The sequence below is a fragment of the Solea senegalensis genome, linkage group LG6 (assembly GCF_019176455.1).
Source record: "Solea senegalensis isolate Sse05_10M linkage group LG6, IFAPA_SoseM_1, whole genome shotgun sequence".
In the NCBI taxonomy this organism is placed as follows: Eukaryota; Metazoa; Chordata; class Actinopteri; order Pleuronectiformes; family Soleidae; genus Solea; species Solea senegalensis.
The window spans coordinates 15,192,121-15,214,084 of NC_058026.1; the positions used below are offsets into that span (position 1 = coordinate 15,192,121).

The window sequence follows — 21,964 nt, forward strand, 5'->3', positions numbered from 1 at the left end:
TGTATGCTAATTTAGGTGGCCACTGTCTCCAACTTCACATTTATAAGGAGACATGAGAGTGGTATACTGTAGAGCTAACTGTCAATAAAATGGGAAAGTATTCTTTTAGGGTGTAGTTAATGTGCAGTTAGGCCTAATTTACCTCTTTTTATTGTGCCATATATTAAGTCATTTGGCTGTTGAATGCCGAGGCATTTTTCATCATGTATTCACCACACATAACTGTTATTGTTATATTTGGCTTGTTCCCCAAATTCATTCAATATAATTAAATCAGCCACACGGTGGTGTAGTGGTTAGCACTCTCACCTTGCAGCGAGAAGACCCGGGTTCGAGCCCCGGTTGGAACAAGGGCCTTTCTGCATGGAGTTTGCATGTTCTCCCCGTGTGTGCGTGGGTTCTCTCCGGGTTCTCCGGCTTCCTCCCACAGTCCAAAAACATGCAATGTGGGGATTAGGTAAATTGGACACTCTAAATTGACCGTAGGAGTGAGTGTGAGAGTGAATGGTTGTTTGTCTCTAGTTGTGTGTGGCCCTGCGATGGACTGGCGAACTGTCCAGGGTGTACACCGCCTATCACCCGATGTAGCTGAGATTGGCACAGCACCCCCCGCGACCCTCTGGTGGAGGATAAAGTGGTTAGATGATGACTGACTGACTGATAATTAAATCACTCTTGCCTTTGCAGCAAGAAGACCCAGGTTCATGACCCGGTCGGAACAAGGGCCTTTCTGCGTGGTGTTTGCGTGTTGTCCCTATGTGTGGGTGTGTGTGTGTGTGTGACTGTAGTTGTGAGAGTGAATGGTTGTTTGACTGTGGACTGTGCTGTCTCAGTTTTAAACCATTAATGAACAGAATGTCCTAACAGGTTTTGTCTAACTTTTCAGTGACTTTTCTAGCACAGACTTTTATATTTTGATTTCCTGAGTTGCCCTCCAGCTAAGCTTTTCATGTTTAGACCTCCAGTCTGAGGAGCCTCACAGCCGCTGCGCTTCACCGACTCTCAATCCTGTCGTCCCTGAATTAATTCTCCTCACTCCCAACCTGGCTTCACATTCTCTCAGAACACCCAAAGTGTTGACAGCAAACATACATTTATGTCACGGTCGTTAAAGCAGGTGTTTGCTTTCCATCATGTGTTCCATCGGTCTCACATGGGCTCACATACACATGGTTAATTCACACTGAATGAATCAATACACTGCTGGAAGCCGGAGCTCTACAGATGGATTTTAGATGATTGATTTTGTATAATTTTAATTTATTAATGAATTAATTTATGATCAACCCCATAAGAGCTGCAAATTATCATAACATAATAATATAAATGATTTGTTAGTGTAAATGAAAATAACTAGTTGTACAGTATATTACACAATGACCTTTAAAAAGTCCCATAAAAACATCTTTATCAAGAGAGACCTGGCCAAGACAGGTAGCGGCACAAATAAAGCATCACGTTGCAGACATGGCCTGCCTGACCTCTGCCTGACCTCTGCCTGACCACCCCCTACTGTCAATGTAATGACTATAATGAATGTTTCCACAGGCAGAAACATGGGTGTACCATGGGGTGACCAGAATCTCCCATAGTGTCCAACCTCTACATGGAAAAGGTGGAAAGCAAAGCCTTGGCATCATTCACAGGAACTGCATGTACATGCGAGTTAAGAGTCCTTCAGTGTGTGTGAGGATGTTAGAGGTCACACCTGGTTTGTGCAGTGCACACGGGAGAAGACAAAAGCCTCAGCATTGAAGAATGCAGGAAACTAAAACACACAGGACAATATCTGCTGTTTGACTCCCACCACCCACTGGAGCACAAACTCAGACAAGGAAGGAAACTGCAAAAAAAACTAAAAAGTCCTGAACTTTATATTGGGCAAACCAAACACTGTCCACCTACATCTGAAGCACATGATGTTAAGAATGTTTGCATTCTGGCCAGGGAAGATGGTTTGAAAGAGGACTGAAAGAAATCATGTAAACCTTGAGAAACCATTCCTCAACAGAGGAAGTGGACTAATACACCTACTGTCAGCCACCTACAATGCTGCCCTGAGCTCTTTTCCAAAAAGAAACAACACAGGTGAACTCCAGCACTCTCATGAGCAGACCATGTCTCACTAAATCAATTCAATTCAATAACATCCTATTTGTATAGCGCAGATTCATAACATACTGTACATTCTCTCAAGGCAATGCATGGCCATCTGCATCAACTGCTTGGGGTAGGAGAGAGGAGAGGACAGAGGGGGCAGGGAAGGAGAAATGTGGTATGATCACATGGTGCTTTCAAATAAATATAAAGTAAAACAAACATGAGAGAATAACAAACACTTGATTAAAATAAAGGTGTTGTATAACAGAGGACCAGCTCCCACTGTTGAACCTTCACATGCCACCTGAGCAGCAGCAAGACGATGACTGTGTGTGTGTGTGTGTGTGTGTGTGTGTGTGTGTGTGTGTGTGCGCGCGCGTGCGTGCGTGCGTGTAACAATCTCCTGCTGTAGTTTCAAGTGTTTTCAGTGTATGAACTGAACAAAATGGATCATTTAAGAGGAGCGAGAGAACAATTGTTCCAGTTCCACGTGTGATCCTCTGAAAAGGTTAGCAGTAATGAGTAAGCTATATAATATATAGTAATAGTTATAGTTGTACCAGCTCTGGAATCAGAGACAAAAAGAAAACAAAGTTATTGTCATGACCAAGTGTGAGTGCTGAGGAGGGGAGGAGGGAGGGAGAGTGCTCCCTGCATAATGGCTGATCCCCCTGCAGTCTAGGCCTATGGCAGCATAACTAAGCAATGGTTCAGCCCTAAATATAATCTTTATTATGGTTATAATATATTTATAGTTAGGAAACCAGGGCTAAATATAAGCTTTATTAAAAAGACATTAACTTTAAATATAGGGAGAGTGTCTGCCTCCTGGAGCCAAAGTGGGAGCTGCTTCCACAGGAGAGGAGCTTGGTTTCTGAAAGCTCTGGCCTCCCATTCTACACTGAGAGACTCTGGGAATCACAAGCAGGCCTGCATTTTCAGAGTGGAGTTGTCTGTTGGAGTAGTAAGGAATAGACAGGGTCCCATTTGCGTTCTGAACCAACTGAAGACTCGTCAGAGCCTTTTTAAAAGCATCCTGATAAAGGAGCCTCAGTGGTCCAGTCTCGAGGTATAAAAGGCATGCACAAGCTTTTCAGCATCCTTTGAAGACAGGATGTTTCTGATTTTTGTTATGTCGCGCAGGTGAAAGAAGTCTCCAAGTTTCCTCATAATAGAACTGGAGGCCATGGTAATGATATCCAAGTATTCAGAGAGTGTTTCCCTTCATTTTATCTGCGTTAAGAAGTAAAGCGGTATGTGTCATCCAGGTGTTAATGTCTGTGAGACATTCCTGGAGCTTTATAACTTCATTACTGTCATACGACGACATGGATATTTACAGCCACGTGTCATCTGCATTACACTGAATATTTCGGTTGTGTTTTTCAATAATACTATCTAAATAATTGGTTGCTCCCTACAGTTAGTGGGATGGTTCCAACTGTGGCTGGCTAAATGACGTCATGATGCTGCTATACATGTCAGATTAGGTGGGGGCCCAGAGAAAACTTTACTGCAGCCGTGAATTATAATCTTACCATATTTGCGTTTACCATTTTGAAGCTTATCCTTAGCCAGCAGTTGTCAGATAGTATCTATGAAAAAGTACATCTCATGCATATGTCGCTCACTCTGGCCCCAGGAATCAGCAGTTTCTGAAAGAGTCAGACCCGTTGTCTTACCCGTGTCTACATGCCTTAAAGGGTCTGTATTAATCTACCAGTTTATCTACTCTCGATGACCCGTCAAAACTGCTTCACATTACAGTTTCATACCCATTCATCCACTGCTGGCACAGCCACTGGGAGCAACTGTGACATGTCGACGAGCAGAGCCAGGGATTGAACCCACTATCTTCCAATCTGTTCCGCCACTGAGTCATCACCTCCCTGGTAGGTGCCGCTTCTTCTTCTAATAATAATAATTTATGACTAGACAGTGCGATGTGGTATGCTGCTCTCCACTGTTCCAAGTTCTGAATCCGCATCCTCCTTCATCTCAGTTCAAAGCTCTCAACTCAAACGTCTTCTCGTCTCACCAGTCCCACCCTCAGCAGGTGACTCACTCAGGAAACACCAAGGTGCTGCTGTACATGTTAGAAGCAGATTCAACAGTCAGGCTCATTCAGACTGGTAAACCCTGTCGGTGGTCAGTAATGAACATGCTGGGAACATGTGATTGATACTGTACATGCTGTGAGAACAAGCACATGCATATCTGTACCCTCAGATTTCTCACATGCTTTGACACATGCGTGTCCTCATACTGCTTTGGTCACGTCTGCATTTATGCGTTCATGTAGCATTAGAGATTTTTTTTTATGTGACCAGTGCATGGACCTTGAAAATGTCTCCCATTATCTTCAGTGGTCTGCTTCTGTCCATCTGCATGTCCTCCTCTGTGACTGGTTTTAGACTCCATCAATTAGGAGACTCATCCATTCTGAATGGAAATGACCTCCATCACACTCTTCAGAGTGATTCATGAGATGTACTTTTAAATGTCAACTTTTTTTCTTTCACTTCTTACATAAAATCATAATGATTTGATTTTGAGAATTTTCAACAATTTTCTGGACAAAAAGATACATTTTCCAAACGACTTACAAAAAGAAAGAAATATAAACTCCTGGGACTATGAAATATCCTTTGATATCGATTATATTCCTTCACTCGACATGTCAAAATACACAGTAAAACATCTCAGTCTCAAACTCTCCCTAAAGCCCTAACATTTAATGAGGAGAATGACAAAACGTCTTAATGCCAACACACTCAACAACCAATTTTGATGCCATTTTCAAAGCTTTTACCTTGATTGAATTTTGTTTGGTATTCATGCGGTGTCTGGAGTGTAATTGCAGACAGGTTCATCAGTGCTTACTGTAAACACAATCTGTGTTTCCTGCACTATGGCTCTTATTTTTTTTAGTTTGTTAACAGCTTGGGGGTGAATGATTTAAACTCACATCACATCATATCGCAGAAAATAGATGCAGATAAAAAGGAAACATTATCTGTGTGAACAGGGATCCCCAGAAAATGTCAGACTTTATGTGGTGAATATGTAAAAATGAAGTAGAGAGTGTCTGCCAGAGACCAAGGGAGACAATGAGAGACTCTGGGAACCACAAGCAGGCCTCCATTTTCAGAGCGGAGTCGTCTATTAGCGGAGTACTAAGGAATAATCATCTCTTTGAGATGTGACAGGGTCTGATCACTGAGTGCTTTATACGTGAGGAGGAGGAGGATTTTAAATTCTATTCTGAATTTTACAAACTGAAGACTCTTCACAGTCTTTTCAGGGCACCCTCATAACTCTAGTCTAGTCTAAAAGGGATCCCCAGAAAATGTCAGACTTTATGTGGTGACTATTTGCCGGATGTGATCAGATTGTGATACATGTCATTTTTAAAGACTAAGATTAAAATGAACCCATCATAGAGATATCTGCTGTCGAGCATTCAGTTAATCTTCAATGAAAAAAAAACCTTCAGCTTGACAGGCTTATCTTTTCCCTTTTGAGCGTGTGATTTAGGTTTTGCTTTTGTGGCTTTTTTCTATTTTATATTTGACCCTTATTAAACCAGGATGGTCACATATATGAACCTTTCCACAGAGTTCAAGGCGAAAAAAATGCCACGTTCATGTTATACAAACAGCAGCAAACAACTCAAGGACAACATTTCAACCTATTAAAAACACGTAAATTAAGCATTCAGAAGAGTCCATATTCAGCAGAGTCATGGGGGCTGGAAGAGCTGCAGGTTTATGTGATGTGGCAAAAATCAAAAGCATAACATAATATCTTTCTATAGCTGAGACCTGAACCTGATGAAGTCAAATATGAATAAACTAAAGTTACACCACACGCTGAATGGCGTGAAAAGTGTGTTTGCATTAGTAATAAAGGCAGTGAGTCAACATCATGTCCCCATCATGTTCCCTCATAGTTTCATATGTTGAGTGAATGGTTTTGATTCTCTTTCTTTTTCTTTTCTTTTTTTATCAGTGACGTCCTTGCTAATTCTGTGAGTTCTTTGCATCTCATCTTTTCTTACCCATGTCCTTACGGACTCTTACGTAGTGGCAGTCCAGATACATCTTCTGTGAAACCTGAATCTCCACCTAGTTTCCCGGAATTACTGTTGTAACCTAAGTGTTAATTGTTTTCATTTAAAAGAAGATCAATTGAAAGTTTTACAAATGCATCTTCTCCTTTTTTATTTCCTCCACATGTGTAAGTTTCCCTAAAATAATGGTTATTCAGAATCTGGACTCACACAAGTTTCTAGTAACTGCTGGTTCATGAACCTAAACATCCCTCTAGTGGCTTTAATGCTGAACTGCACGCAGGAGACACGTTTGTTCCCAGTTTCCTGCAATTCTTCCAAAAAAATATTTCATTTCATATTTTCTATAATAAATTTCATTTAATAACCACAGCACCAAACATATAGAGCTTTAAGTTTTTATAAGACTTATAAAAAAAAGAAAAAACATAACACAATAACCAATGCATGTCATACATTGTGTTTTTTCTTTGTTTCTCTGAGGAGTATTTACAGACAGGCTTATGTACAGATAGCTATAACTGAGAGATGAAGATCAGAGCTACATGTAATCTGGCACAAACAACCAGTTAGCAGTATGATAATATATTTGTTATGTACAGTGTAACTGGCAAAGCTAGAGCAGGACCGAACATAAAGATTATGTAAGAAGGTTTAAATAACTTCAAGTATCCATCTCGAGGTCTCGCGGAGGTCTTCGTCCGATGGACGTAGATTTCCAGAAACGCTGGAGAGAAACCAAATATCTGGTCGAGCTTCAAACCACGTAGTGTGACTGGGAAAGTAGGGGACGAGCTCTAGCCATTGGAAACGTCAACGTTACAAAACCTGGCAACGCAGGACAATCACTCCCCGGTAAATGCCCACTTTTTAAGAAACTTTTAACACTACCATGGGAAATATCCTCTCAGAATATAAAGTGGTATCCAGCTCATTGGCCTATAGCACCTTTTTTACTTCTCTGAATAACAAATGTGCAACAAGCAGACACAAACACAACAAACAATAGGACACATGGACACACTGGTCCTCTAGGGGAAATTATAGCGGTTGACATGTGTGTATGTGTGTTTAAGGGGAGAGGGGAAAAAGACGACAGTTCATTTAGAATGATTCTTGAAATTTGTGGTTCAACTAAACATCTTAGGTATTCAACGTCACAACATTCTGATGCCATACAATTTTCTTTGTGATAAAACCCACAACTCGAACAATTGTCATAATAATAAGATTGTGTTCTATTTCAGTAAGAAAAAAAACACACACAAAAGAACAAAATTCATTACAACTGCAAAAGGCATAACTCATTCATCTCCTAGTACCTTACATGAAAATGAAGGTCCAAATATAATGAAACCATTGTCAGAATTGCACAGTCAACTGTGTGTAAAGAAGAAGTAGCTTGTCTGGGGAAAGATCGGACTATTCTTCTAAGTCAGCATTAGTTAGGCCTACTCTAATAAAGCCACGATTAAGGAAAGTTTGGCCTTGGCGCAGGCCATTCGTCTTATCAACGTCTCCAAGTGCATGAAACACTAATGCTACCTCACGACGTTCATGTAACAACACTGTAGGGCTCAGTCACCGTCCATGTTTACGTTTCAGTTTAGTGTCCTTCATGAAAGGAGGAAAATAGACGTTCATATACAACACGACACAGGCCGCAGTCAGTGCCACGGTCACAAGTCCCTGCAAGGCGTGTCTCAAACGGCACCTGCTTTTGACAAGACTTGGGTTGTAACCCTCAGATCAGGAGCACCAAAAAGACTCTAGTGTCATTTTTTAAGACCTTTAATGTAGAGCAGCTAAAAAAAAGTCAGTAAAAACGTCTCTACTTGTGTGGCTCAAACTGAACAGGCCATCAGGTGTCAGATTAGACATCACGTCAAAAAAAAACAATGCTACCAGAAGACTAGAATGAAATGTATGACCTTCCTCTCAAAATTAGTGCATTTCCTGGGCAGCAGGTACCATTTGAGAATCTGTTCTGTTCAGCTGCACCACACCACTCAAACCCACCCCCCCACTGACTCACATCCCCCCCTCTCAGCAGACTATAAGTGGATGTGGTTCGCTGTAACGCCGCTGGTTTTTCTTCAACAGCTGAATGCGGTTGTGGCAGTAGAACTTGATGGCACGCCAGTCGCGGTGGTTGCTGACCAGCAGGGGGCACTGTTGGAGGCAGCGCTCACAGTCAGCCTTGGCTGGGACCCGCAGCTCTGTGATGTTCTGGGTCAGGTGCTCCTCGACTGCTGCACGTTCTGCCTCCGACCAGGGACGCTTCAGAACGCCTCGCTTACCTTCAGAGAGGGACAGTAATGGAAGAAGACTTTTCTTATGATTCAGTAGTCTGTCATTTATTTCTGTTACACATCTTATTTGTGGAAATTGACTTTATTTGTCACCAATGAATTAAGCTGCCTGACCTGCCTTTCTATGCAGTTCATTATAATGATGATTAAGAATTTAAAGATCTTTCCTTTAATTTATGTGCCATGTCTCTGGATTTCACATACTGTGTAGTCATGGTTTATACCACCAGAGAGTGCGCATCAACCAAAGCACTAGTGTAATCTGCAGAAAAAAGAAGTCAAAGTGCCTCAAACAAATGTGAAACTAGATGAAGCAACCACTGAGCTGCACCTTCTCTGAACACAGGACAGTGTGACTTCTTCTCAAACGTCAACAGAAGTGAAACAAAATTTCCTCTACAACAATCTCTCTCTCTCTCTGACTGGCAGAAAGCAAATGAAAATCTGTGTATCGCACTTACATCTGAGTCATCAGAGAGTTTCTCTGCAGGGCAACACAAGTTATTGTCTCACAGAGTTGTGGTACAGAGTTTACTTGTTCTCCCCGTGCATGCTTGTGGGTTTTCTCTGGCTTCTCCAGTTTCCTCCCACAGTCCAAAAACATGCAGATTAGGGATTAGGCAAATTAGACACTCAGGTGTGAGTGTAAATGGTTGTTTGTCTCTATGTGTCCCTGTGATTGACTGGCGACTGGAGGATAAAGCAGTAGAGGATGGATGGATAGTTTCACAGAACTTAATGTGACACTAATGTACAATGTTTAAAATGTGAGGATGTGCTTTTCTTTAATGTAGTGGTAATGGTTGACCAACTATTATTTGTTAACCCGTTAAGGGAAATTGTCCTCACGGCTCTGCCTCTTCCAGGCAGCGCTTGGACAACAGAGAAGACAGGAGGGATTGATGTATGATTTGATTGATTCCAATCTCTATTTCACTGGATTTTTTGCTTCATTATTTCCACCAGACCACCTTAATTATTCATGGATTTCAACAAAACTCAAACTTAAAAAAGTGACACAATGATCAAAAAACATTATGGGTCGTATGACCCTATTATTTATTTGCACATAAAACCCTAAACTTAACTGCTATGTAAAAAAACACCAAATTATGAGTGTTCAGTGCAATTTAAGGACAACATTGTCCATGTTGGCTTTTCAAGGTTCATTCAAGTTCATTTTCCATCTGCTGATTAAGATCAGCTGATATGATGAAGAGCCACAGAACACTAACTAAATGGATTTGCCTTTTCATTTGTTCTCAAGACCAAGTATAAACTTTGATCATCAGTGACTTTGTGAATTCTTGTAAATACAATTATACTGAAGACATTGTAGGCAAGTAGAGAAAAAATAAAAAAGCATTTGACATTTTCATTTCTTGGCAACAGGCTTTAAGTGTATTCACCCTAATCAAGAATAAAAAAATTATATTGTGACATTATGTAAAAGATTGACACAGATTTGAGAAAGACTTTCAGCTTTGACATTTTCCTTACATCACTGAGATTGTGAGATGTATTTTTTTATTATTATTTCTTATGTTGGAGCTTCTGGGTTGGCCTTCTTAGCAGAGTACAGAGTATAAAAGCTGATGAACACTCTGGTAAGTCGATTTTTCCAGTTAGACAACTAGAGTCAGTTGTCACACATTTACATTGAAAAACTTACTGTTACAGACATTAAATAAAACATGATTCTTTTTCCGTGTTTTGAATAAAAAAACATGTAGTTCGATTGTGCCATAAATTAGTAATTTTCAAGTCGTAATGAAAAGTTTAAAAAAGTTTCAGTCAATTTAGAATATCCAATTAGCCTAATCATCAACCTGCATGTTTGGACAGTGGGAGGAAGCCGGGGCACCCGCAGAGAAGATGCGCACACATGGGGAGAACATGCAGATTCCACACAGAAAAGCCCTCAGTTGAACCGTGATTATGGTACATCACCCTATACTTCTGTCTGGACCACTTTCTGATGAACCAGGGCAACCATAACTGATATAATTAAGGTATGTCCTCCTCTTTCTCCATTGATATTTTTAATACAATACTAACTTACTCTAATTGTTGCTGTTTCTTTATGGGTTTTTTTGTCTCATTGTCTGTGTTTTGACCTTTGCTCTACAGATGCGTCTACAAACCTAATCAAATGTGATTTAGACTAACCTGAGCCTCTCCTGCGGTTTGCTTCAGACGAGAGCAGAAGCGGCGGAGCGGTTAGCTGGGTGTTCTTGAGCTTCTTTGGTCGCCCCACCCGCCCATTGCTCTTGCCCTTCCTGACATACAGCAGCGTAGGTGTGGGGTTCAGAGCAGGAGAAGAAACAGGATCAGGAGCAGAAGCAGGGGTCGGAGACTCTGTCTTCTCCTTTACTTGCTCTCCATCAGACTCTCCCTCTGAGTACGAGTCAGCAGAGTTTCCTGACATAACTGGACAGAAGGAAGCGGGGGTATGAAAAAAGAGGAGATAGGAGTAGGAGTAGAACAGGAACAATTTAATTAGTTTCATCTGTTACCAATCTCTGTGTCGCTAATAAAACTCCATTCACACACAAACACACAACAACTGGAAGGAATTACAATCATTTTCCACTCAGGGTTTGTTTACCACCACTGAGGGAGAGGAGATACAGCTGTCCTTAGACAACAAACTAGAACACCTCTTCTTCTCATTCACTCATCCATTTCTCCATCCATCCATTCATCCATCTCACCATCCAGCTCCAGGCAGATGTGGTTTAGGCTCATTCCTCTGAAGAGCACTCCATCTCTCTCTCCACAAAGCACGACTCGACCTACTCGGCCCATGAGGCCTGGGTCTTGGCCAATTCCAGCACAGTTCTGTGTCACGTGATACTCCCTCTCAAGGAAGTGCTCCAGCCTCTCCACAGCGCTGCCTCCTGGCTGCCCAGGCTCCTCTCCTTCTCCCAGAAGCAACAGCTGCGTTAGGATCGCTACCTGGCGGCGAACCCTGGTCTGGGTCAGGGCACGGGGATTGCGGGTACCACTCGAGCGAGCCAGACTGCGCAGAAGGTCAGTGCCTCGCAGTGGTGTGGCGGGAGAGTGGTAGGGCCTGGCAAAGACGTATGGATTTGTGGGGTCAACTCCTACATCCTGCCGTGTCTGCAGCAGGAGCTCCAGGCATGACTCACAGTGAGGGGGGAGGATGAGGGGCTGGACACGTCCACGTTTACCCTGGACTCCAACTCTGGCGAGATGAGGAAGCACAAGGCGTTCAAAGGGGGACAGAGAGGCCTCCAGAGGGGTGAGTGCTGGAGGAGCACCAGGTGGAACAGGAACGGGGCACTGGGGAGTGATGCGGACACGATATTCAGCAATCAACAACTTGGACACCTCACACTCCCGACGTCGATTGTAGAGGATTAAAAGTGCCAGGCTGGAATTGCAGAGAAGACGCCACGCCTCAGATGATTGCAGCTGCCGAGACAGGGACAAGAAAGCAGAGTGCTGCAGACGACGAAGGTACAGGACCAGAGAGGACAGGGACGAGAGGAGGGGCAGCATTTGGTGACGCCCCGAACTACTGGAAATAAGACAGTAAGACATGAGTTAGATTAGTTATTAATGTGATCACAAAACCAGGAAAGTTTCACAGGTGAGTCTTAAAATTATTCAGCATCAGCTGTCAAAATGAGTTATTAATATGATTGATTAATCTACTGTGTGCTTTCTCTATTGTTTGTATGTCAGAAACTTAAGAAAAAATGCATTATAGAGTATTTCTCCCACCGCCCATCTAATATCTTGTGTTTTGGTATAAAAACTAAAGATATTGCATATACTCTCATGGCATATGGATGGGTGAGGTGGATGAAATGTCAGTTTCCCATAAATCAATCTAAAACCCCTTGGTCACCACCTAGTGGCGAGTTGCAGTAACTGTCATAAATCCCCCTCAATGATAGCAAATAAGATATTACAAAGATAAAATAAAAATAAAATAAAAATGCATCAAATATATTTCTCATTAAGATGTTGTTGTAATTAAGTCGTTCTTATCAAGTGTAAATGTTCTTATTGCTTTGCTTTAATGTTGATAATACGGAAATGATTGAGACATTGTGACTGAAAGGTGGTCAAAAATTTATGCTAATCTCATAAATCTGCTCACAAAGCAGACAAAAAACTTACCTAAGCAAGTCCTTGTCCTTATCCTCTGTTCCACTGTCATCTTCCACCTCCATCACTCCATTTTCTTCATCCTCCTCAAATTCCTCCTCTTCAAATTCCTCCTCAAATTCCTCCTCTTTTGTTGGCTCAATATCTTTGGCCGATTTGCCGCCATAGGACTGGGGACACGTCATCTCCACATCGTCCTCATCTTTGGGCCTCTTTACCTCAACAACCTCCACATCTTCATCATCATCCCCCTGCTCCTCCTCCTCCTCTCTGTCCTTCTTAACCCTGCTCACTGCTCCTTTCCTAGACTGCGTCACAGTCACGGGGGGCGGGCTCCTTTTTAAAACTGACACTGGCACCGCGTTCTGTCCACGAGGAGGAGTCTGCATGGGTGGGGTGGCGTTCCTTCCAGAGGAGGTAGGGGATTGGTTGGCTGCTGTAAGAGTGGGTGGAGACATGGAGAAGTCCTGAATGCCACACTGCGGAAGATCTGCACATCGGCTCTGTCCTACAACCTGTGAAGACTTTGAGTGCTGCTGAGCGTGTGAGTGACTTGTGGCATTGTTTGTATTCTGTGTTTGTAGGCGGGGCTTCTGTGTATATCGCTCGACGAGGGCAGAGCATACTTCCGGTTGGTGGGCATGGTGTTTGTCCAAGTGACGACCCAAGGAGCGGAAATGGCGTCCACAATATTCGCAGGTTTGGCGCATGGAGTCTATGGATACGCCTCCTCTGGGGACACTTGTGTTGACGGTGTTTGTACTGCTGGAGCTCAGTGGAGCTGGAGCTTTGAACACAGGCTTAGTTGGAGAAAAGGAAGACGAGCAGGGTGTGGAGGACTGTGCTTGAGGGTGGGATGAAGGGAGTGGACGATTTTGATGCGGAATGCTCGTGGGGGAGACTGCTGTTGGCCGCCCAGGCGGGATCCGATGGGTGGTCTTTTTCTTTGAAGGGGTGCCACGCCGTTTCTTTCGCCGGCGTAGTGCACGCCCACGGGGTGTGGAGTTGTCGTCATCCCCAACATCTGAGTCACTGGCATCAGAGTGGGAGATGGGGGAGGAGGAGGGGGACAGGGACCAAGAGGGGGTGACATAATCCTGCTGCTGCTGCTGCTGATGCTGTTGTGGCCTCTGCTGATGGGCTGTCAAAGAGAGCGGCTCATCCTCCTGGAAGTGAAGGACAAAAGAACATCAAACCCTGCACCTTTACAACATTAATGCAACAATTAACAAAAACAACACTAATAAATGTGAGGGATGAAAATCAACCAACAGCCATATCAATCTTTCTTTCTCCCTCTCACTTAAGTGAGATACTGTCACTCCATTTCCTGTTATCAGTCGATTCACATTAAAAGCACTCAGCAAGTTGGGAAACTGCGACTTCATGACATAGCAGTCGCTGCAAATCACAGTGGATTGTCGAGCCATTAATTTGCACTGATAACTGGTTTTCTTATTTTGAGAATTTAACTTGAACCACTGCTTTAGCATAGGCTGCAGTAAAATAAGGGAAATAATTTAGTGACAGTTTACATGACAGTACAATGCTAATTCTACTGATACCAAGTAATAGCTTGGTAATAAGAATAAAAAATGTATATAGGACATAAGGGAGGATGAAATTTGACTTTTTAATTTCAATTCACTAACATTTTCATATAAAGGCGTTACACTGGCGGCAGCCTATGGTATTACTGTAATATCTCCTTTTAACCACACTATTACCACTGCTATTACAAAGCTGGAAACTGCTTAAGACATAACATTCAATTCAATTCAATATACTTTATTGTCCCATAGGGACATTTGTTTTGGACTCAAGCTGTGCAAATGAATGCCCTCGTGGTACAATAAATAACACGACAGTAAAACACAGTAAAAGCAGTAAAGGAGCAACACTTGTTAAAAACAAGATGGTATTACACAATGTTTAAAACATGTAATATACTATTACCATATAGTTAAGGTTCTTGCAAATCATTAAGTCATCATTAAGTTTTGCAAATCATTTATTATTGTGTGAATGTAATTTTCCCAAACCGGTAATGTCTTTAACTCCCATTGTAACTGTAAAAATGATGTGTTCTTAGGAAACAGCTGGTGTTTGTAAAGCTTACCTTTTTGATATTGTTATTATTCTCATTGTCAGAGTTACACTCATGCCGGGCCGGAGACACCGTCCCACGGAAACCCTGTGGGATCCAGAGCAGTCACGTTAAAACAAACTGATTATCAATGGTTGCCATCACAAATCAGCCCAAGTCCTGACACAGAAAGCATGAGGACATTCCTCTACTGTTGGACATAAGCACAGAGTTTGCTGAAAGTCCTACTAACAATCCTAACAAAAGTCATGAACCAGACATGCCTTAAAGAGACTGTGAACATCTCATCAGTAAAATAAAAACACCATCAATCAGGCAGAAATACAAAGAAGAAAACAAATCAATCAGTCAATAATAAAAACCTTTAAGAGAGATTTTAAAACCTAATCTGTGCAGGATTAATAGATGTAATATTATTCCTGGTCCCAGTTAAACCTCTGGCATCGATTAATTAAGGATGTGTTTTGTATCTTCATTTTGTCGAGTAAATTGATTCGATCTAATGAGAGCCATTAAAAGAACTGATCATGCAATAACCATGGTTACTGTTGCTAAAGCACTATAGGTAGACAGAGACGAGAGCTCAGCCATCACCATGGTAACCCCATGCCTTGCTTGGTGCTTGTGTGTGTGTGTGACACTGAGTGAAAAATACATAAGGTTGTTCATCAGAAATACCCAAAGTGTGGCAGTATATTTAAATACTTAAACTAGGAATAAAAACATAAGGAAAAGTGAGGAAGGATGTAAGTTCTTAGCTTTAACCTACTGGGGAACAAGTGCAATAACATACAAACATGTGTGTCATATGCATCTCTTTTTTAAAGGCACTGACCAGGTTCTCTCCCCACTCAGTCAGACTGTAATCCACGGTGATCTCCTCCCCCTTGGTGATGTCTCGGATGGCGATAACGACCAACCGCACCTGGCTGCCACAGTGAACTTCTCGAATGCGGCAGTTCGGGGAGGGAGGGAAGGAGCTGGCCGCTGGGGCCGGAGTGGAAGCTGCCGGGGCCACTGGAGCAGTGGAGGCAGGAGTCAGAGATCGAGCCGAAGTCGCCGTGGCTGGGGCCGGAGTGGTGTTGGGGGTTGAGGCTGAGGCTGAGGAAGCAGCTGGAGCTGGTGTGGAGGCTGAACAGGAGCTGATCTTGGATTTGGTGGAGTCTCTGTCACGAGACTGCTCCGATGGATTACTTTGGGGTAAAGATTCATTCATGATTCACTAGAAAACATGCAATTGGTCTATTTCAATTATTTTCCCAAGCTATTGGGTTCTGACAATTAAGATATTCAATCTCTCTGTCTTCATTTTAGCACTACAATGATAGTATGATTGACGGAAAACAATTTCCTTTTTTCATCCTTTTTTTTTTTATCAACTGCATCTGAATATGTGTAAAAACATACAGACTCCTTCCAGCGCCTCAGGGCAATGATTCTCAATCTTAGTTGACAGAGTTACCCAGATTTTTTTCCATCTGCCTACGTGCATTCTCTTGACATCCCAGGTTTTAAGGAAAACCTTTAGTGTCAGTGAGTTCAGGTTGGGAGTCAGAGGTGCTGCTCTCAGACAAGCTGAATTGAAATCACCAACTTAAGTCTAAATCTAAAAACGAAGAAGGAAGAGGCACACTAAAAACAGGCCTCCGAGAACCTTTTTAACCATTTATTTGCCTGGACATACCCTGATATTTGTATAAAACCTATAAGATTTCACACGGCAGAGGAATTATATTCTAATCACAACAATATGAAACTGCACCAATGTCTACCTACCACTTGTGCAGCTCTGTGTTGGAGGGAGGTGCATCCAGTGTGGCCTTCCTATTCTCTGCTGCTTCCTTACGATAACCTGAGAGCACAGGAACAGTCAGTATAAAAGGATTACATATAAGTGTGCAAGGACACACGCACACACAAAGGTCATCACACGATCTCCTGGAGCACACACTTAGGTGCACATCAGAGCACATACATGGACAGCTGCCTGTGCACGCACGCACGCACACACACGCACACACACACAAAGTAGGTCACACTCACGTGTACTTGCTCCACCCCCATACTGATCACACACACACGCGCACACACATGTGATGGTAGTAAGAATATAGGCAATAATAATATATATTGTACTACATACAAACACACACCTGGGCTGATGCTGTGTTCAGGCACGCTCTCCTCCTCCGTGTGTGTAACAAAGACTTTCACAGGTGTCCCTTTCCTTTTCCTTCCACAACCGCGGCTGCAGAGAATACACACACAAACACACACACACACACGCATGATTATCATTTAATCAATTGGCTTGCTGGCCAAATTTCACATCAATCAGGTCAAGGAGTAATCAATAAGCTGACCACCCAAACTGATCAATATAAAATGGGCTTGGGCCTCACTTGTAAGATGCAAAACACCAAATAATTAAAACAGCAACACTGTATTGAGATAAAGATTGTGACTGTATGACTGCAGCATGAAAGTCAACAGCACAGTTTTACATTTTACACATTCTCCACTGGCTGACCTGGAAGAATCTTAGATTCTTGAACAAAACAAATCTGGAACGTTGCCAACCCTTGTAAGCTCTCGTCAGGTGCAGAAATTAATCTCAAAACTCATAACGCATAAAATAATGTACACGTATTATCACTGAAGACCTGGGTTTAATTTGCGGTTTAATTTAATGGCTATGATAAAAAAAAACACAGTAAGTATGAGTGGCACCTCTTACGCCTTAACCTACATGATTTTACTGAGCACATGAACATTTCTAACCCTTAATGAATTTTAAGTTATTATTTCATTATTTGAAATACAAAGGTCTGAGGATTTGTAGATCTGTTGTTTTAGCAATGTCATACAGAATAATTGTTTCTGAATCGTTTTATTGGAACACAAACATGTATGCAGCTTTAAAATGAAAGTGTTTAATATGACCTAACAATACACCTGAAGCATGACCCTGGGTCTCCTAAAACTGGAGTGGAACCCTAATAACCCTGTTATTAGAAAAAAAAAACAAAGAAAAAAACCTGTGTTTGTCCGATTTCATGTCGACAAATATCTGCTGTGAAAAAAAGGGTCTATTACGCCAGGTTTATTCAAGATTATGCTTGGCATTACATACACAAGATCAAAGAGATCACAGGATTCGACAGACATAAAAACAACAAAGCTGGCAGTGCCCTGAGACTTTTGCACAGATATAAAACAAAACCTGTGCCAAAAATAAAACAATCACCACCATATAAATAGGTCTAACTGACAATAACTGTATGTCTAATTGAATGTAAATATGGCTTTCTACAAAACACAAAGACAAAATAATAAAATAATATACATTCCGGTGAACTTAAATCTGACCATAGACATTAAAATCATTTACCAGCTTTAAGCACTAGATAAAATAATCGCTGATCAGTGCATCTTTATTATGTAAGTCTCAACCTCTGACGGAGAGCACGTTGAACTGGTTAGTTTCTTTCTTTTCATTTCATGCTTAACACTTTCCAAGACAAGATCCAGTAACCCATAAATGTTTGGTATTAGTTGCCTTCGAATTAGCCTTTTTGAAGGGACTTTAGGGAAGTTTCACAGAGGCTGACACCCGTCATGATTATACAGCATTCTGAACCAGCCTCTCATTCTGAAGCAGAGGCTTACTGCAAAAACAAAGTAACATATCAACTTAAGGCCACCATAGTTCCCAGACGTGCTGGGAGAGACGGGGGTGAGCAAAAAATACCATTTGCATCTCACCATTAGGTGTCGCTAACTGGACTGGACCTCTATGTGAAAATAAAAGCCCAAAGTTCAAGCTTATTTCACATCTGCAAGTTGTGTTTCGCAGCTGAACACAAATCAACAGTTCAAGGGACGGACACACAACAAACACAAAATCTATTTTAAGACAAGTCAACACGTTGACTCCAGCTTGATATTGAGAATACCAGCCACAGAACAATTCTGGGATCCAGTTAGTGTTCACACAGTAGAGTGCTCTGAACCCTGGATCACCACTTATGAGTGTGCCATTACCCGCCAGAGCTGAAACGCAGCGACCTGTGTGAGCTTAGAATGGCCAAGTGAGATTAACTTCTTCAGACTAAATCCATGCCAAAACCACCATGCTTCAGGAGAGCCTAACTGGTCCTGCCTCCACCGATTCTGGGCCTGTTCTGTTACCACAGATCACAATACTGTTTTCCGTCAGTCTATTTTTTACTCACATGACATTGGAGGCTCTTAAAAGTAGGCCATAGAAAGATCGTGCTTTGGATTTTGAAGTGTTCATTACAGTGTGTGTGTGTGTGTGTGTGTGTGGTGTGTGTGTGTGTGTGTGTGTGCGTGTGTGTGCGTGCGCGCATGCCATTGCATGCAGACAAGAAAAAGAACAAAACCGAGCAGATAAAAAAAGGAGAGAAGAAAAACAAGGAACTGGAGAGAAAAAAGTGAAACAGTAAAAAGCAGACAGGGAGAGAGAGAGAGAAAATGGGAGGTGGGGGGGGCAGAGATATCAGCCAGACCCACTGTCTTTGTATTGATCCACTCCACTGCCATCTGGATGCGTGATACTCTGCGTTTAAAAGAGTAAGCACCTGCATTTTGTGCTGTATGTACACATTTTCTCTTCAACAAAAGCCCAAACACACAAACTGTGGCTGTGAAAATATGATCAAACACGACGACTAACAAGATGTCATGCTAAAGCTAGGGCATTTAAGAACTATTCATTCAACAAATACTTTTTTACTTAAACAAAATGAGTCAACGCTGATACGATGCAAATCAGTGCACCTCAAAATCTGAAGTTATTCACAAAACTATAAAAATCAACATCAAAGGACCTCATGACACAAGAGTAAAGATAATGCACTGATAAGATCCTCAGCAACACACACTTGAGTCACACCAAAGCTGTTGAGTTTCTATTAAATATCATGTAAACAAACTCTGATCTATTAACAAATATCCCTGACACTCGCTTTCTACCACAACTCATTTACAAACTTATGAAACATCCACATTTTAACTTAAACACGTGTAAATTCAGCTTCAGATTCGCCTGTCAACTGCAACGATCTGGTGTTTTTTGCCACCATGTCGTTTTTATGTAAAAACTGACTGAGAATAGTAGATTTTATGATGCACTGACCCTCATACACTTCATACTACAGATTCTAATTAGCCATAAACTGACTATCAGCTAAGAATGACAAGCTCTGGTGAACTGTCGAGTTTAATCAGCAGTGACTCCAGGGTCAAATGACAGGTTTGATCGGCATTTGTGGGAACAAGTTTTTGGGAACCAGCACAACATTAAAATGTGCGTTCATCTTTCAACCGTTAGCCTGGAATGTGTAACAAGCCTTACTTTTGAGTTTGAATGAGAGACCAAAGTTAAAGCTACAAAATAGTGAATGTGACCCTGTCAATGAGCTCCACTCTTTTTTTTTTTTATTTTCCTCCACCGACTCGTTCGTTCGGCACATTTGTGCTGTCACATTTCATGCACATGTGACGCGTGTGAAAAAAACATCAGAGGGAAGAAAAGGCACACGCTATGGGAATAGTGATAATGACCTTTTTTTAGCGAGTTCACTGGGGTTCAAATTCTCAGGTATACCTGTTAATTTTAGATATTCTCTTTTAACCATTAGGGGAACAAAGGCAGTTATATGGCTGCAGCCTCAGGGAACGTGATGACATGAAGCTTGAGGCAACAGCATTTTGTAAAATTCAAAATCATCTGCCTTTCTTTTCAAACTAGCCTCACAAAACAAAATTTCAGGGCCAGCCCAAGCCTTTATGGGGCCCTAAGCTAAATTTGATTAACTATATTTCAGCTGTGTTATTTACTCCAAACCAGTTTTTGTTTTGTTTTTTTGCATTAGAGGAGAGTAAAATCACATGGCCTAGTTTTAATTTGCACTTTCATATTCAAAGAGAAACACTATGTGTGGTGATACTGGACTTAAATTGCAAAAACCATATGCAATTCACACTATTCAGATATATAAATGTATCTAAAATATATAAAATATTTGTCCTCCTACACCCAATCACCAGGGGGGCTCCAAGCAGCCGCTTAGTTCGCTTATGCTTTGGGCCGGCTCTGCAAAGTTATATTTACAAAAAGTGATAAATAATCATTGATGAAGTAAATTTGCAACCATTACAATTCCAGTGACGTTGGGTCGTTACAGTTGCTGCCACAGTTGTCCATATACTCACAGACAGCTAAGCCATCCATGCACTGTCTTGAGGTAAACCTGATCCCTGCAGGTCACCTGCTCTCTCCAGAAAGACACCATTTTCCTCAGAGTTTATATTTTGCTGGATTATTTTTGGATGTCTGAGTGTGTGTGTGTGTGTGTGTGTGTGTGTGTGCAGGTGTGTGTGTGAGTGTCTCTGTGTGTGTTCATTTCTGGTTCAGTAACTTTCTGGGGAACTTTTTCGCCGACCACTGTCTCACCTCCACTCCTTCAGAGAGCTGCCTGACCCTCAGTCTCTCTCTCCATCCTTGACACTTTCTGTCTCACCCTCCTGATCGATTCTCTCATTCCTCTCTTCCTCCTTCACACACACACACACAGCCCCCTCCCTCAACCCACACACATGCAGAAATACACAATCAAGTCCATACTCAAGACCCACATATGCGTGAGCAGTCAAACACACACAGCACACACACAATGCGTGCATGCATGCACACACACACACACACACACACACACACACACACACACACACACAATTACACACACCCTCTGGCCACATGTTTCAAACACACACATACACACAGGCACCAAAACAGCCCAACACACACACACACACACACACACACACACACACACACAGTCACACACCTCCTCTCAGGCTTACAGGCACGAAGACACACGCAAACACACACGCACACACAGAAATATCCTCTAGCCAAGCTCACATGGACACACACGCACACAGACACACACATCTCTCTAGCCAAGCTCACATGAACACACACACACCCCTCCCCTCTAAAGCTCACAGTACACACACAGGAAAGCATGCGCACGCGCGCACACACACACACACACACACACACACAGACTCTCTCTCTCTCCTGTGCTCAGCTCTCTCTCTCTCTCTCTCTCTCTCAAATAACCAAACCCACAGTCTCATGTTCCATCCCTGACACACACACACAAACAATGTTTTCCTCTCTGACACACACACACACAAAGA

The 21,964-nt window shown here is 42.2% G+C and overlaps 1 protein-coding gene and 2 long non-coding RNA genes across 4 annotated transcripts in view; 2 read left to right on the forward strand and 1 right to left on the reverse strand.

Annotated features, from left to right (window-relative positions):
• Positions 1–6,556: 6,556 nt before the first annotated feature.
• The window catches only part of si:dkey-117m1.4, a 20,329-nt gene continuing 4,921 nt past the window's right edge, over positions 6,557–21,964 (reverse strand). The window contains exons 2-9 of one of the 2 annotated variants that reach the window (XM_044029140.1): positions 16,885–16,979; positions 16,508–16,583; positions 15,567–15,924; positions 14,744–14,818; positions 12,637–13,790; positions 11,199–12,025; positions 10,654–10,914; positions 6,557–8,472 (exon numbers count right to left, since the gene is read on the reverse strand). In XM_044029140.1, coding sequence (XP_043885075.1) covers positions 8,219–8,472; positions 10,654–10,914; positions 11,199–12,025; positions 12,637–13,790; positions 14,744–14,818; positions 15,567–15,924; positions 16,508–16,583; positions 16,885–16,979 — 3,100 coding nt within the window. In that variant the 3' untranslated portion in view covers positions 6,557–8,218. Of the gene's footprint in view, positions 8,473–10,653; positions 10,915–11,198; positions 12,029–12,636; positions 13,791–14,743; positions 14,819–15,566; positions 15,925–16,507; positions 16,584–16,884; positions 16,980–21,964 lie in introns of both variants that reach the window. The other variant, XM_044029139.1, reaches the window with a different exon arrangement.
• On the forward strand, positions 9,168–11,040 carry LOC122771522. The gene is made up of 2 exons (XR_006360611.1): positions 9,168–10,496; positions 10,615–11,040. It is a non-coding gene; the product is annotated as an uncharacterized LOC122771522 (long non-coding RNA).
• LOC122771523 overlaps positions 15,868–21,964 on the forward strand; it is a 19,484-nt gene continuing 13,387 nt past the window's right edge. Inside the window, exon 1 of the long non-coding RNA XR_006360612.1 lies at positions 15,868–15,931. This is a non-coding gene — a long non-coding RNA (uncharacterized LOC122771523). The remainder of the gene's footprint in view (positions 15,932–21,964) is intronic.